This window comes from Hemicordylus capensis, chromosome 2 (assembly GCF_027244095.1).
Source record: "Hemicordylus capensis ecotype Gifberg chromosome 2, rHemCap1.1.pri, whole genome shotgun sequence".
In the NCBI taxonomy this organism is placed as follows: Eukaryota; Metazoa; Chordata; class Lepidosauria; order Squamata; family Cordylidae; genus Hemicordylus; species Hemicordylus capensis.
The window spans coordinates 90,186,720-90,203,527 of NC_069658.1; the positions used below are offsets into that span (position 1 = coordinate 90,186,720).

General features: G+C 43.0%; 1 protein-coding gene across 10 annotated transcripts in view; it reads left to right on the forward strand.

The window, feature by feature from the left end:
* SEMA4D (semaphorin 4D) overlaps positions 1-16,808 on the forward strand; it is a 171,715-nt gene that overhangs the window by 138,185 nt on the left and 16,722 nt on the right. For 7 of the 10 annotated variants that reach the window (XM_053295117.1, XM_053295124.1, XM_053295121.1 and 4 more), the window contains 2 exons: positions 4,405-4,451; positions 6,739-9,129. In XM_053295117.1, coding sequence (XP_053151092.1) covers positions 4,405-4,451; positions 6,739-7,658 — 967 coding nt within the window. In that variant the 3' untranslated portion in view covers positions 7,659-9,129. Of the gene's footprint in view, positions 1-4,404; positions 4,452-6,738; positions 9,130-9,448; positions 9,656-16,808 lie in introns of those variants that run through there. The other 3 variants (XM_053295126.1, XM_053295125.1, XM_053295127.1) reach the window with 1 other exon arrangement.

Consider the following 16,808-nt stretch of genomic DNA (forward strand, 5'->3'; position numbering starts at 1 on the left):
AAGCCCCAGCCCAGCTGCTGCTGCTGCTCTAGGCAGAAAGCTCCTGTGCCAGACAGTAGCTTTGGTGGAGGGTGAGTTTTGTTGGAACAATGGCATGGCACAGTTCAGTATCCTTTCCCTTGTCCTTGGCTGCTACTTAAACTCGAACACCCAGGCATTCAGCCCAGACTATGTGCTTAACATAACATCAGGTTTGGCCCCAAAGGAGACTTCTAAGTTTGGGCAAATCTCTTGTACAATCTCAGAAGACTTTAGGAGGAAGAAGAGATGATTTCTGGAAAACTTTCCAACAAATCACAGGGTGCAGAGCTGTTAGCAGGTGTAGCGGATTAAAGCCTTTGTCTCAGAGAAAGCTCATGTGAGGGAAAGAAATTTTGAATCATCCCTGGTGAGCTGCCTGGCTAGGCTTCTAAAACTCTTGTATTATCAGTGCTGATTGGCTGAGCCCTGGAGTTCACCAGCCTGTCAGTCAAGACAAGGGTTCACTTCCAGTTAACTCTTTAGAAGGAGGGGAGGCTGATCACTACAGCAGGATAAAGGTAAAGGTAAAGTGTGCCATCAAGTCGATTTCAACTCCTGGTGACCACAGAGTCCTGTGATTTTATTTTGGTAGAATACAGGAGGGGTTTACCATTGCCATCTCCTGCGCAGTATGAGATGATGCCTTTCAGCATCTTCCTGTATTGCTGCTGCCCAATACAGGTGATTCCCATAGTCTGGGAAACATACCAGCAGGGATTTGAACCGGCAACCTTCAAGTCAAGCATTTCGCTGCTGCGCCACTTAAGGTGACTGCAGCAGGATAGACAGAGGTAAAACTATCCTGTTTGAAGGATAGACCGAATAAAATTTTATTCTGGTTTTTTTGTATTTATTTTTGTAAACCGCCTAGAGCCTTTGGAGTCAGGTGATATATAAAGATGATGATGATGATGATGAGCAAAACAAGGACACATGCAAATACTGTTTTTCTGGATAATGTATGCAAGTTGTAAAATTCACCTTTTCTTGACTCTGTTGGGGAGCTTTAATAGAGAGAGAAAAAGAGAGAGAGCACACACCACACACTTCTCTAAATAAAGGCTACATCTTTGAATTGCCTGTCCCTTTGAAACCAACTCAGTAACCACTGTATACTGACATTACCACAGGAGTTTTGTTTTACACATAGGGAACTCGGGCTCTGAAAGAGCAAGCAGTCCACATCCGAAAGTGTCTGCTAGATGCATATCTAAATCTTTATTCTCAGACCACATTGTCCTGCCTTTCTAACCGCTGAAAACCAGCGACAATTTCCATATGTACAGCCATTCTGTCCTTCCAGTGTACACAGGTATTGCAGTAGATAATGAGGCTATTCACACGATTGTAGAAAATCGGGCTGGCTTCCGATTTTCTACAACCGTGTGAACCACCGGGCTTGCCTGCAAGCCCAGTGCTTCCTGAGTGGGTAACCCGCTCAAGTAACACCCCCCCCAAACCAGGTTTGCGGAGCGAGCACTCCGCAAACCTGTGTTTTTTGCTCATGAGTTGCTGCGGCACAGCTCCTTGTGAGTAGACCCCTGGCCGGGAGGCTTAAAAGCAGCCTCCTGGCTTGGGGGGTCTCTCCAATATGCCCAGCGCACTCCTGCGGCCCCCAAACACCCCGGCCGGCTCCGTGACGGAGCCGGAAGTTGTGTGGGTGGCCACTGCGGCCGCCCAGAGCAGACCGGTTGGTCATCTGCAGGGAGAGCGGGCTAAGCCCGCTCTCCCCGCTCACCCTCCCCAGGCGGGTCTCTGATCGTGAGACCCGCCTCATAATCTTCATAATTATGGTTTACTGCATTGTTATGTTTTTAGTTTTTATTTCATCATTGGTAATTCATCTACGTGTCCAAGCACTCTGGGTGGCCTACATAAAAACAGAACAACCGTTCCTCACCCTGAGGTGGGGGGGTGAGGCTGTAGCTCAGGGGTAGAGCATCTGGTTTGCATGCAGAAACCCCCAGGTTACTCTCTGGCATCTCCAGGTAGGGCTGGGAAAGACTCCTGTCTGAAACCTTGGAGAGCCTCTGTCAGTCAGCGTCGAGAATACCGAGCTAGATGGACCAATGGTCTGACTCAGTGGAGGCCAGTTTCCTGTGTACTCTCTAGTATAGGTGCTTGGCTCCAGAGTGGGAAGGGAACTAATCAAAGTGGCAGGGCTGCAGGCTTGTTAACTGGCCACACTGCCTGCTATGAATACTCCCAGCTTGTGACTGGCCTGCTCAGTACTGCAGGGTGGGGACGTGACTGCCAGAATATAGACAGTTGTGCTTCAGCCTGCATTGGGGGTTTAAAAGGGGGCCTAAACCCGGAGAAGGCATCATGTGCATTTTGCCTTTCCAGCTTGCTCACCTGTTACTCCTCACTAAAGGAATCTTCTGTTTTCCTTTACTGTGGATATTTATCTGGTTGCTATTGATAAATCCAGGAAGGAGGAAGGTTTTCACATTAACATAGGAACATAGGAAACCGCCATATACTGAGTCAGACCATTGGTCTATCTAGCTCAATATTGTCTTCACAGACTGGCAGCGGCTTCTCCAAGGTTGCAGGCAGGAATCTCTCTCAGCCCTATCTTGGAGATGCTGCCAGGGAGGGAACTTGAAACCTTCTGCTCTTCCCAGAGCAGCTTCATCCCCTGAGGGGAAGATCTTTCAGTGCTCACACATCAAGTCTCCCATTCATATGCAACCAGGGCAGACCCTGCTTAGCTATGGGGACAAGTCATGCTTGCTACCACAAGACCAGCTCTCCTCTCCTCAAAAGTAATCTCTCTCTCTCTCTCTCTTACACACACACACACACACACACACACTCATGCACACTAGTTTCAAGAGCATGTTCATAATGCTGCATGAGTGCTTCAGCAAGGAGCAAAGGATGGGGAGTATGTTGGACTTGGCCACCTTCAAACCCCATGAGAGGCCTCGGGGTTTGGGCACAAAGGCCATGGCACTGCATGATTGACTCCAGTGAGCATCTTAAAAGTCTTAAGAGTTTAAGAGCATCTTAAAAGTCAGCATAGGGACTTGACCCCTCAGTAAGGTGCTGCTTTTCACACATAGAAATGTGTGAAGAATGTTTGTACATGTACAGATCTAGTCATGTACACCATGCAGAGATTTGACACACACTGAATATAACACATGAACAGGGGTGTCATCTCCTGAATTGGGCTGATCTTGCTCCCTGTGGACAGGTTGAGTGAATTTTCACTTACAGCAGCACCACAATATCCCTTCCTGCTTTATGCCAGGTATTGCCTTTTTTCAAGCTAGCCCATTCTTTTTTTATTAACAGTTTATTGAAGGATTGCTTATTACAGCATATTCATCATATCCATTGTTCCCCCCTCCTCTGCTCACCCATCATTAAAGTGAAGAAGAAGAAGAAGGAAAGTAGCGGTGGGGAGAGGAAATACAGTCATCCCTTGCCATCGCAGTTTTGAGTACAGTATATGTGAATGGGAAATTGAGACAGGTCTTGCCAACCATAATCTGAGTATCAGCATTTGGCATTGGCAGTAGAGATGATGCCTTTCAGCATCTTCCTATATCGCTGCTGCTCGATATAGGTGTTTCCCATAATCTGGGAAATATACCAGCAGGGATTCGAACTGGCAACCTTCTGCTTGTTAGTCAAGCATTTCCCAGTTGTGCCACTTAAGGTTGTGTGTGTGTGTGTGTGTGTGTGTGTGTGTGTGTGTGTGTGTGTGTCCCAGAACAGGTCAGGGTGGCTTACATCAAAAGAAGAATGGTTCATGGGAAGGGGTCACACTCCCCCTGAAAGACAAAGTCCACAGCCTGGGGGTGCTTCTGGACCCAACGCTGTCCTTGGAGGCACAGGTGGTGGCAGTGTGCAGAAGAATTTTATTACTTGTATCTGTGTCTATTTTATTGTTGTAAGCTGCCCCAAGCAGTGTTTCACTGGAGGAGTGGGGTATAAATATTTTAAATAAATAATAATAATTTAAAATTTAACATAAAATAAAAAACAGTTTAAAATGTTAATATAAAACTCATTTTTAAAACCAATTCAGTATTATTAAAAGCCAGGCAGAAAAGATGGGTCTTTATGGCTCTCTTGAAAGCCTCCAAAGATAAGCCACTTAAACCTCACGAGGAGTGCATTCCACAACATAAGTGTGACAACTGAGGAGGCCCAATTCCATGCTGGGAATGGAAGAAATGGCAGCATCTGAAGACAGACCTCTCCTGATGATCTTAGCAAGTGGTGGGGATCATGCAGGGAAAGGCATATAACTTTTGGGGAAAGTGTTTTGTGAATTTGTGGTTGGGACAAGAGGATGTTCATGTAGGCTAAGATGGGCTGAATATGACAAACACATTGAATCTGTTCCTCTCTGTTTACTGTTTGTAGGGACTGGATTCAGAATATAGGTGGAGATGCCTCTTCTTGCACACATGGTAAGCTTGAAAAATAAGACTCTGCCGGTGGCGGGGGGGCGCCTGCGGGGGCGCCAACCTAGGCTCTTCAGTGGTGCTGGACTACCCAACTGCCATAAATTGTGGGTGGGGAGGAGGGGAGTTTAGCCCAACAGCAGCTGAAGAGCCTCTGCTTGGCCACCCTTGGGCTAAACATTTGAGACATGTGTTTTCTGTCCATCTCAGTTACTTCACACTCTGCTTTGGTTTCCATTGAACGTATAACTTTTTGTTTCATTATGAAATTGACTTGTGTTGTTTGTTCCCACCCACACCCCAAAACTGCCTAGGGCCAGTTCTCATTTCCCAGCAGCCCATACATAACCCTGTCAGGGATGCATGGGAGCCACCAGCAGTGGACTCAGAGCCAGGCAGCATTCCTGCTGGGCATTATGCATAAGGTACCTCCACTAGGAGGCTTCATCCCAAGTGTAGTCACTGTAGCTCAGCAAAAAGCTGCCGTTTTCTGAATCCCTAGGGCCTCATTGGTCCCCGCAGTATTGAGGTGCTGGTTCTCTCAGAGCCCCTGCATGAGCCTTGTACACACAACTGGAATCTCTGATTTGATTAACCAAGAGTGGGCCACCTGTGTTGCAGGAAGTTGCCTATAAGAAGTTCTTTTTAGGTTCATGTGCATTGCCATTGAGTTTCCAGAAGTAATGTTCTGTCATGTAGCTGACTAAAATGAAAGCAAATGACTTGGAGAGATCTTGCCTTCCAAAACGTAGAGGTTTTCTGTATCCAGCGAGGACCCCTCACATGAATGAAATGAACGGGTTGGTAGTAAGAAAGAGTGTCCCAGGACATAACATCCTTTCTCCTTGCTAATGTTGGTACTGCTACAGTTGGCATTTTAGGAAAAATATGGTTGAGATTCTGCTAGAATTCCTGAACATTGTATTTGTTTGCAGTGCAGGCACGCTCTAAAATGCCAGACTCCTGTTCACACCCAGAGCCCCATACCTTCAGGGCAGTCCCATTCTTTTCTGTGAATCAGAACAGGCGTGTAGCTGGTGGGAGTGTGCTCATGTTCGCCCTTTGGCCCGGCGGCCCCTCGCATTCACCATCCGCACCCCCTGAGTATGACGTCATGTGCAGCAGGGCACGGCCAGCATGGCCCCCCAGAGCTCATTTCCCAGCCAGCTTTGTTGTCGGCTGGGTGTTTTCTTTGTTCTCTCCCTCGCTCTGAGCAAGGAAAACACCCAGCCGACAACAAAGCTGGCTGGGAAATGAGCTCTGGAGGGCCATGCTGGCCGCCAGAGCTTGGAGCGGCAAGGGGCAAGCCAGGTGGCTCCCAGGAGCTGGGCAGCTCAGGTTCTTTGAACCCATCCCCAATCATAGTCCGTGATGTAGTTGCAAATTCAGAAGGGCAGGTGTGCTCTCCATGGCAGCCCCCATGGCCATGCCCACCTCAGCTGCCAGAGAATCTGAGAAGTACCGGTGCTCCATCCCTGCACGTCCCCCCTCCACTATATTCCTGATTCTAGCTCCGCCCCTGAATCAGGGACTGTCTCTGCAGGCCATGGGAATTCCATATGGTACACTGCCTGACTTAGCAGACAGCAGGGCATTCCTTCCCCATGCAGGAGGAGCCTGTGCACTGTAGGTCCATGTTTGCAGTGACACAGTTCCTGGATTGTGGTGTGTATTTATTAATCCGTTGCAGTGGCAGGAGTCACAAGAGTCTGGTTGAATCAGTTCTGGTTTACAAAGGATTTTTGTTTGGGTTGGTTGTTTTTTTTTAAATAAAAAAAATTAAATGTAAAGCAGTACATCACAATAAAGGTAGCTCTGTTTAAACATCTTTTGGAAAGCTTATGATCCTTGGGAATACTTTTCACTTACCTTATCTCAAGACCAGCACCACCTTTTTTAGATTGTACTGAGATGAGCCTCCAAAGCAGTCTCTCTTCCTATGGGCATCATTGTAACATTAAGGCTTAGTGCAGCCTTCATATGTTAGGTTTTTCTTGCACAAAAAGGATCATATAATACTTACACACCACTCTCCCCCTCCCCGCCTCCTTATGTGAATACAGCAACTTACCTAGCAGCTCTTAGACACTTCCTTAGGAAGCTACCATTTTCTCCTAGACAGGTAGTTTGCCATGGCTGTTTCACATGGTATCCTGTGGTAACACGCTCAGTTTGGCAGACTGGGTAGCTGCTCTGCGAGTTGTAGTTGTTCTGTACATACCTGCATGGCTGAATTGGCCTAGCCCCCCACGAGTCATTTCTGATCTCGTTCACATTTATTTTGCTGTTCCAGATACACTAAGAGAGCATTCTCTGCAGCACACTTTCAAGCATGGGAGCACTGCAGAGCTAAAGTGTTCTCAGAAGTCCAACCTGGCCCAAGTGGTGTGGAAATTCAAGGATGATGTGCTAAAGGTGGAAAGCCCCAAGTATCGTCTTCTGGAGAAAGCGCTGCTCATCTTCAATTTATCTGAAGGGGACAGTGGTGTTTATCAGTGCCTGTCAGAAGAAAAAGTGAAAAATCAGAAATTCTCACAGGTGTTGGCGAAACATGTTTTGGAACTTAAGAAAACTCCGCACACCACTCTGAGCCCAACACAGCCTACAATACGGACAGAAGGAAATGGAGAAGCACCCAAGATGTCAACAGTACCTATCCTGAGGTCAAGTGCACACACGTCGACCACCCCAGTTGTACCATTCACAACATCCAGGATAGGAACAAATCCTACAGTTCCTTTCCGAGCAATCACAGCCTCCAATGTTGAACATTTGAACTCGCCTCCCGAAGTCCCTGAAAAGGCGATGTTTCTAAAGTCAAATGATAATTTCCTGTTGATGTTTCTCTTTCTGTTCTTTTTTGTGCTCTTCCTGTGTCTGTTCTCCTACAACTGTTACAAAGGGTATTTGCCAGATCAATGTCTGAAGTTCCGCTCTGCTCTGTTACTTGGGAAAAAGAAGCCCAAGGCAGACTTTTCGGATTGTGAGCAAAGCGTAAAGGAGACACTGGTGGAGCCGGGCAGCCTGTTGACACAGAGTGGAGACCACCCAAAGCCAGCCCATGACACAGGATATGAGACTGAGGCAGACTATGGAAATGGCCATGTTCAACACAGTGAGGATCACTCACAGTCTTATAAAGACATCAAGGACAAGCCTTTTGATGTTAAGTGTGAACTGAAATTCGCTGACTCAGATGCTGAGGGTGATTAAAGGAGAATATCCCAGACTTCCATAATGAAAGTACTGCCATTTTGAGTCTTTTATTTTTGAACGCGTTCATCTTAGATGTGATAAATGGGCCAAAAAGGGCTACATGTTCTAAATTTGATCAATGACGTGTTGTCATTTCACATCTGTCTAGAGCAGAGAACAATTTTGCTTTTCCTGAAAACCATTCTGTTACACATTTAATTTTAATGTTTTTGCCTTTTTCTTTCTTTCTTTTTGAATGGCCAGTTTTGGTTTCGCATTGTGGACTTGCTAAGCTTCCCCCTTGCCCCTGAGGATGATTTAATGCTTGCACATATTGAGTATTTTAATTATTTTCTCTTTTTTCATAGAAGGCAAGATTAACTGTTACTGCAGTCATGCGAATTTAAGTAGCTTCAGTCTGCACACTATTTAACTGCCATTAAAAATCTAATTTCAGTTTAATTCCAAATTGGAAATGATGTTTAGTTTATCAGATTGGTAAATTATAGCCTTTTTGTCCAGATTGGGACATTTCTTTGCATCTAGTGAATCTTAATGCTCAGTGTAATGCATTAATTGTATTTATCTAGTAGTTGATGAAAGAAAATGTTAAATCTTTCCAAAACTGTTTGCGTACCTTTTTAGAATATGATGTATATTGGGACAAATCTGGCTAGATTTGCGTACAGTTCTCAGGGATTAAACTCTGGTTAAATGCTTTTGTTTTTCTTTTTAGAGATGTAGAAAAAGGTAATCGTTCTGAGTCCTTAAAGTTCATTTTGAGGTTGCAGGGAGCTTAGTTTTAGAAAAGAGATATTTTTAAAAAAAGAAGTTGGGCACTGCCACGTTAACTGGATTTTATGTTTTTATTTTAAGTGAATTATTGTGGGGAGACAGTAGTCACTGAACCACATCCATGTGAGAAGCTTCTAGCCTTTGTATACAATGCAGAACTTGGCAAACATTTGTTGGACTTCTCAAAAGAGACTACTGTAGATGCAGTTCATGTCAGCTTTTTTCAAAATTGGAAGGCAAGTTTCCCCCCACTCCCACAACCAACTTTGCCAAATGTTTCGCTTGTTCTTCACATCATTCACCGACGTTTTTTAAAAAGCAACTGGAGAAGGAAATCGAGAGACTGGAACTGCCCAGGGGTTCAGCCCCTTTCTCTCTCCTGAGACATAAACTGAGCACAGCTCACCACACTATTTGTTGTAAAACTCTTGTGCTGTACAGTTTTTAATAATTGTATCTCACTGTCTTTGTGTCTCTCGCTTGCTGTGTGTAAATATTGTTAGAAATAGAATTCTCGTTGTGGAATAGGCAACACGTTCCAAGACCCTTTTCTTTCCTTACTCTTGCAATCTTCCCCAACCCCATTTAGTGTCAACCGTTTTTATATTCTGTAAGATTCTGTTTGCTTTTATTTTTCTATTTTTAATTCTGTACATATGAAAAAATGATAAAATAAATATTAAATTGTACTACATCCTCCTTGTCATTGGGAAATAATAGCTTGATATGTTAAAAGAATACGCTTTAGGGTTACCCGGGTGCTTTTCTCACAGTAAAATTCAAACAGGTGTGTTCTTGTGCTTGATAGTCACAGACTAACTAACAAGAACCATGAAACTCAATCTGGGGAATCTAATACAGCTTTCTTTTCATTATTATCTCTCTAACGTTCACTGTTCTCTTCTCCTTCTTTGCACATTATTTCTTTCGTGTGTGACGTGTTTCTTACAACTTTTTTCCTTAGTGCCCTCTTCTTTTTCTTTTTTCTTCTTTTTTGTCCTCTTCTGTCACAGCTTCATCTCCTATAGCTTTCCCTCCTACTGGTACCTCCTTTTTGTCCTGTGTGGGAAGTGATTCACCTCCTTCACTCATCAGTCCCCAGCCTGATGTTGGGTCTAGCACAGACTTCTCCACAGTCACGTTGATGCCCCCTTTCCTAAGTGACCAGATCCAGCATGTTAATGCCCATAGTACCTTCCTTCTCTTCTGTCAAGCCACAGGTAAGTAAAATGATCCTCTCTCCATTGACAACTATTTTGCCGCTGGTTGTATTTACCAAATTGCATTTCTTTTAATTTATATTGCACACTGTCCTAAGGACTTCAAGGGAGGTAAACCAAGTATTTTTGTATGATATAAAAGTAATCCTCCTAACATATGGTGTATGTTCTTAATAATCTTTTTGTGGATTGATGGCTGCAGGCCACACCAGGATTTCTGAGCATTTGATTTGAAGTATCTTTGACATTATAAACTTAACTTACTAACATTTTAGAAACACTTTCCTGATCAAAAATATTGTCCAACTTTATGTGTACTGTACATATGTTTGCCTACATAGAAGTGCTTATTTTCCCAATTTTGTACTTAAAATACTTGCGGTTTTAATATTCTGGCTTACGCTATATTTCATCTGAGGGATTTAACTGAATTGGGGCCAAAGTAAATTTGTTTGGGTCCGGAAATCTGTTTTGTATTGTATATGTTAACTAGTCTGATCTGGCATAAAAGTACTTGATTATACGTTCTAGACAGATGGGTGTGTCTCGTTTTGTAAAAAAACAAAATCAAAAGTATTTCTTACAGGTGTATAAATCACACATTTCAACAAGCATCCAGTGTTTTCACTTGATCAGTTTGACCAGCATTCTTGCAAATCCGTACAGTATTAAGTACAGCAGTTAGGGAGAAAAACACTTACCTTAGGCTACAATCCTAAACACACTGGGAACCCACTGAACACAGTGAGATTTGCTTCCATGTAAATATGCTTAGATTGTATTCTAAAGTTCATGCCAACTCATGGAATCCTTCTTTGGCTTAACAATGCTGGTACTTCATTACTTGACTAGCAGACCAGACTTAAAAGGCTTGACAGTATTGGGGGGGGGGATTTGCCCTAGAAATCAGATACCTCTTCATAACAGCTAGGAACATTCTGTGCTTTAAATAAAAATCAAAAATTGGTGGCAAGGTGACCCAAGTAAAACACCAAGAAAAAGCATATTATTTGACCTCTATGGATTATATAAATTGATGGACAGGCCTGCCTTATGGCAGAAAATTTGCTAAAATGACCTCATCTCTTTCTATTCTGATAGTATGCTTTGGTTATACAAACATTGGTAATTACTCTGATTTAACTATACTATCTAGATGAAAGAGGTTACTTTTCCTATATGCATCTTAGGTCATATTTGTAACTTTGAACTATATGATAAAAATTCATCCCCGGTCTCAGCTCATTGTAGTATACCAAGCTGACTTCCTAAATATTAAATTACTAACAACCCCCCCCGCCCGCCCAATATAAAGTGGTTGATGTGCATCCCTGCATCAATTCGGGCAAGGAATTTCTGCCTGTTCCCATCCCATCCATGTGGCTGAAGGGGATAATTACTGATGTGTGGAGCATGCACAGAAGTATCCTGAGGGTGGAGAGTTACCTGTACCTTTCATAGAATTCTTCTTCACTTAACTTGTGGATATAACACCGGAGCAAGATCCTAAGAAATTGTGTGGACCTAGTCAAAGACCAGATATAGAGTGCACTATTCATTTTATTGTGCATAATATGTTACGTTGCAGCTTTGCTTGCTTCTCTCTTAATAGAGAGGAGCTCTGCTTAATTCACCCCTTTCTATAGTATCTTATTAGGACAAAGATAAGAAAAACTTTGCCTCAGCAGCTAGATTTCACAACTGAGAACTGTGCAATATATTACAACTGGGCATGTTTGCCGAGTTCTGTTCTGCAGCAACAATACATCAGAATTACACCAAAGTCTTGTCGGTCAACTTCAGTCAGCTAAGGGTTACTTTATGCTGCTGCTATAACCACAGATGTTTGAGCCAACCTACGATGACAGAACTTGTTTGGTTTGTATGCATTACATTTGTACACACAAAAAAATACTTGGTGACTTTCAGGACTGAAGTGGGTAACAGACTGTCTGAACTTGCCCTAGGTTTCAGACCCTGATAAAGACTCCTTCGTACTCTAATTAAAACTGTTTTTAATAGATTTGTTCATGATTGATAAAGACTCTTAATTAAAACTGTTTTTAGGTAGATTTGTTCAGTGTCTGATCAGGATGCTTTCCAGATTAGACCCTACAATGGGGTCATGACATATCTGCTAAGTGTGCTTCCGTACTTCCTGTGTTGTGACACCACAGTCCCTATGCTGTCAGCAGGGTGCCGTTCATATTTCAGATGCCTTGTTTTGGATTTAATTGCTGTGATATAGTGCTATAACGTCGCATGTGTGGTGCAAAAAATAGCTGTATTTTCCAGTTGCAGAGTTTTCACAATACTGCTCCCCCTGCTGGTAGCTTTGCAAGACAGCCTTTTATGTTTTGAATGTGATCTGCCCAAACCAAAGCATTTTACCGCTGTTGAGCGAGTAATCTGGAAAGTGTCCTGGTACATCAACATTCTGCTGTTGTGATGTGATGTTCTTCTATCCCCAATTTGATTAGATATATGCAGGTTTATTTGAATTTTCATGTCCTTCAGCTTAACATTTAGTGTAAATCCCAAACAGGTAAAAGCATAATACAACAATACATTCCATATACTAAAAGCCTTAAAACAGAGCTGATGGGGTAATAAAGACAACCAGTCTTACCTGGGCATGGAGTGATGAAACAGGAATGCACTAGACTAGCTAGCCATGAGGCTTTCAAATCAAGTAGAGAAACAGATGGATCCCCAGGGGTTTGGCCAGTAGGCAGGTGCATTCAACTTCAAAACAAATGAACATGAAGGTTTCCCATTTTCATTCACTTTGCACTTAAAATTTATTTAAATGAAAGAAAACTAGTTAGTTTTTTTAGTTTGGTTTTCTAGGATTCATTTGATTTTCATTTGTCTTTCTATTGTTTGCAGTGAGATCCACCCAGTCTTTTTCTGCCTGTAACTTTTCTATGTTCCAGCTGAATGTTATGATATGTTCATGTATCATGCTACTCTTTTATAACATAATACCTGCCAAATGTAAGAGAGACTGGATTACAAAAATCTCAATATAGAGTCAACTAAAAAAGGTGTTCAGTAGTGTTAAGATTTACATCATCATTTTCAAAGAGAGGGATCCAAGTAGCTTTTCTGCTCCTTATAACTTCTGCATGTTTCATGCTATTGGCATGACACTCTAAACTATGGGAAACACCTAGATTGGCAGCAGCGATATAGGAAGATGCTGAAAGGCATCATCTCATACTGCACGGGAGATGGCAATGGTAAACCCCTCCTGTATTCTACCAAAAGACAACCACACGGCTCTGTGGGCGGCAGGAGTCGTGACCAATTTGAAGGCACAACTTTACATTACTTTACAATTCCTGTAAAAAAAAATCTGCCCAATTTCAGACGCATAGTGAAAAGGTTTCTAATGTTATAGCCAACTAAAAAGTGCATAACTAGAACAAGCTTTTTCCATTGGTTTTTGTATCAAAGCAGCCGCAACAACAGAGTATGTGCCAGGGCAAAGGAGAGAAGCAGAGCAGGCTCAGGTGTTAGCCAGCCAGCTGTGAGTGGAGTGGAACAGGCTCAGGGGGCAGCAAGCATGCTTGAGTGAGGGCAGAGGCGCGGGTGGTGATGGGTGCCATGCCAGGCTCATAGGACGACCTACACCTGTAGAGTAGTAACTATAGCTGCAGCATTTGTCAGACTTGCTTAGAGCTGTTGGACAGTTATGGAAGAGCCCCCGATTAAAAAGGTGACTGAGGCAGGACTGTTTGTCTAAGACGAATAGGAAGAAGATTCACTTTTAGAGGTAACTGAAGCAAGCACACAGACAGTCATAGCCAACGGTGAGCTGTTGTAGAACCATGGCACTCGGAGCACCAGTTGAGGTGGTCACAGGAGTGCTAAGCAGTAGCAGCAGCAGACACTAGGTAGAGTGTGTTCTCAAGAAGAGGAGGGGCTGAGAGGAGGAATAGCTTAAAGGAACAACAAAATCAATGAATCGCTCTGGATAGCATACATCTAAGAGTTCTTTCAGAACTCAAATGTGAAATGGTTGCTCTAATAAAATATGCAGCTTGTCACTAAAACTGGTCTCTTTATCAGATGTTGCAAAGCTAGTGGACAGCCATTTTTTAAAAGGATATTGGGGGTGGGGATTCCAGTAAATGACAGGCCCATTAACCTAACCTGCCCCTGCTATACTGGTGGTTTATATATTTCACAAGCATTTCCTGGGCAGTGTTGCTTATCTTTGAAAAAGTGCTGAGTCCCACTTTAGTTTTTGCAAAAATTAGCAACATTTTAACCAACATTCCCAAATCAGCAGGTTCATCTTTTTATAGGCTGTTGGCACACACACACACACACAGCAAAATTTGGCTTTTCAGCCACAATTCTGGGAAGGCTGTCAGAGCTGCTGATAAAAATGTAACTTGCATCAGCATATTCTGAATCTATCTGGAACTGTCCAGCTTTCCCTTTCAAGAACCCCAGGCTTATCATTTTGAACTTTTTGTCCATCACGACGCACTGTCTTTCAGCAGGTGCAAGTGGCCTAGGCTTCTTTCCATTCATTTCTTGCTCTGCATGTTTTAAAGAAAACTCATGCATGGTTTTGATTGATTCCATCTCTTAAAGCGCAAGTCAAAATCAGAATACTTAACCAGAAGTATACTTCTTGCATTCACTACTTGTTTGTGTGCAGCAATTATTTTAATCAGTGTTTGTGATTGCTAATTCTCTTTCAATTAAACTGAGTTTTAATTCTCTATTAATTAATTAAACTGAATATAAATTAAAATGCAAAGATCAAACTTGGAATATTGAAAAGGACAAAAGACCCCTAGTAAGCCTGTTCTGCAGAGGTGAGATAGACCCATTTTCCACCACTCTATACATCAACCCACATAATGCAGACAGTATACTATAAAGAACATAAGAATAGGCCTGCTGGATCAGGCACAAGGCCCATCTAGTCCAGCATCCTGTTTCACACAGTTGTTGTGGGAAAATCCTCTGGAACCTTGCCCTCCTTTTTAATTCAGCCCCTTCCGATCATTGTTTCATCAAATTGACAGAGAATGAGGCGTCTAACCAAACTAAAGAGGGTTAGACAAGGTTCTCGCAACAGAACTTGTTGTTTGACAGATAAATTCTCTTTTTACAAGTCAACACAACGAGAGTGGTGCTCAAATTAGCTTTTATTCATGATCATGAAGGCAGAGTACAAGCCAGAAGTCTGACAAGCACTGCGCACCCAGGCTACGCAGTTGCCAGTTTATATAGGTTAAAAGCAAGTCAGTACACCCATCGACATACATCATTTGTGGTTAAACATATGTTTTCCTGTGGTGCCAATTAGAGCCTTGGACATGTGTTACTGTTTGGCCTTTCTGCTGACCCTACACCTTATCAGTATCTCCAGGTGCCAGCTATGTTTCTTTCTGTTGAGTGGGGAATTTGTCTCATGACCCTGGTTATATACATTGTCTCCTGTCAGGCTCTGGCATTTTCTACATCTTGGGCGATGGGCCTCACAACCATCACCACATACCATGTCAAGGAATTCCATAGATTAATTATGTGCTGTGTGAAAAAGTACTTCCACTTGTCGGTTCTAAATTTCCCAGCCTTCAGTTTCATAGGGTGACCCTTGGTTCTAGTGTTGTGAGAGAGGGAGAAAATTTTCTCTCTGTCTACCCTCTCCACTCCATGCATAATTTTATACACTTCGATCATGTCTCCCCTTAGTCACCTCAAAAGAGCCCTAGATGATGTAGCCTAGCCTCATAAGGAAGGTGCTCCAGGCCCCTGATCATTTTGGTTGCCCTCTTCTGCACCTTTTCCAGTTCTACAATATCCTCCTTAAGATATGGTGACCAAAACTGTATGCAAGACTCCAGATGTGGCCACACCATAGATTTGTATAAGGGCATTATAATATTAGCATTTTTATTTTCAATCTCCCTCCTAATGATTCCTAGCATGGAATTAGCTTTTCTCACAGCTGCCATGCACTGAGACAACTCTTTCAATGAGCTGTCCACCATGACCCCAAGATCTCTCTCCTGGTCAGTCACTGACAGCTCAGATCTCATCAGCATCTATGTGAAGTTGGTGTTTTTTGCCCCAGTGTGCATCACTTTACACTTGCTTACATTGAACCACATTTGCCATTTTGTCGCTCATTCTCCCAGTTTGGAGAGATCTTTTTGGAGTTTCTCACAATCCGTTGTGGATTTCACTACCCTAAGTAGTTTAATGCCATCTGCAAATTTGGCCACTTCGCTTGTCACCCCAATTTCTAGATCGTTTATGAACAAGTTAAAGAGCCGTGGTCCCAGTACTGATCCCTGGGGGATCCCACTTCCTACCTCCTTCCATTGTGAAAACTGTCCATTTATTCCTACTCTCTGTTTCCTGCCCTTCAACCAGTTACCAATCCACACATGAACCTGTCCCCTTATTCCATGGCTGCTAAGTTTACTCAAGAGCCTTTGGTGGGGAACTTTATCAAAAGCTTTTTGGAAATCCAAGTATACCGTGTCAACTGGATCATCTTTATCCATGCCTGTTGACACTCTCAAAGAACTCCAAAAGGTTAGTGAGGCAAGACTTGCCCTTGCAGAAGCCATGCTGGTTCTGCTTCAACAAGGCCTGGTCTTCTATATGTTTAACAAATTTGTCCTTAAGTATGCTTTCCATCAATTTACCCGGCACTGAAGTTAAGCTGACTGGCCTTTAGTTTCCTGGATCCCCACTGGATCCCTTCTTGAAAATTGGAGTCACATTGGCTGCTTTCCAGTCTTTTGGTACAGAGCCTGATTGTAGGGACAAGTTATATATTTTTGCTAGGACATCAGCAAGTACAAGGACACCATGAGTACAAAGACACCATGACACCAAAGATACAGTATAAAGACACAAGAACAATATTACTCAAACAGCCAATGTGAGCCATGCGTGACAAGAAGCAGCAAGTAATTCCCAGGATTCAATATTTTTTGTTTGTTTGACACCAAACATAATTATCAGACTTGGATTGATTTGGGACAAATGTTTATTCTAAGGTTAATGTTTTTAGTGTTCTGGCTCTCTAGTCATTGCAATCCCCAATGCCCTGTAGAGAAAGTGGGGAGGGGGACACAAAGTCATATTCTAGGTGTCACTCTTGCAAATCTCT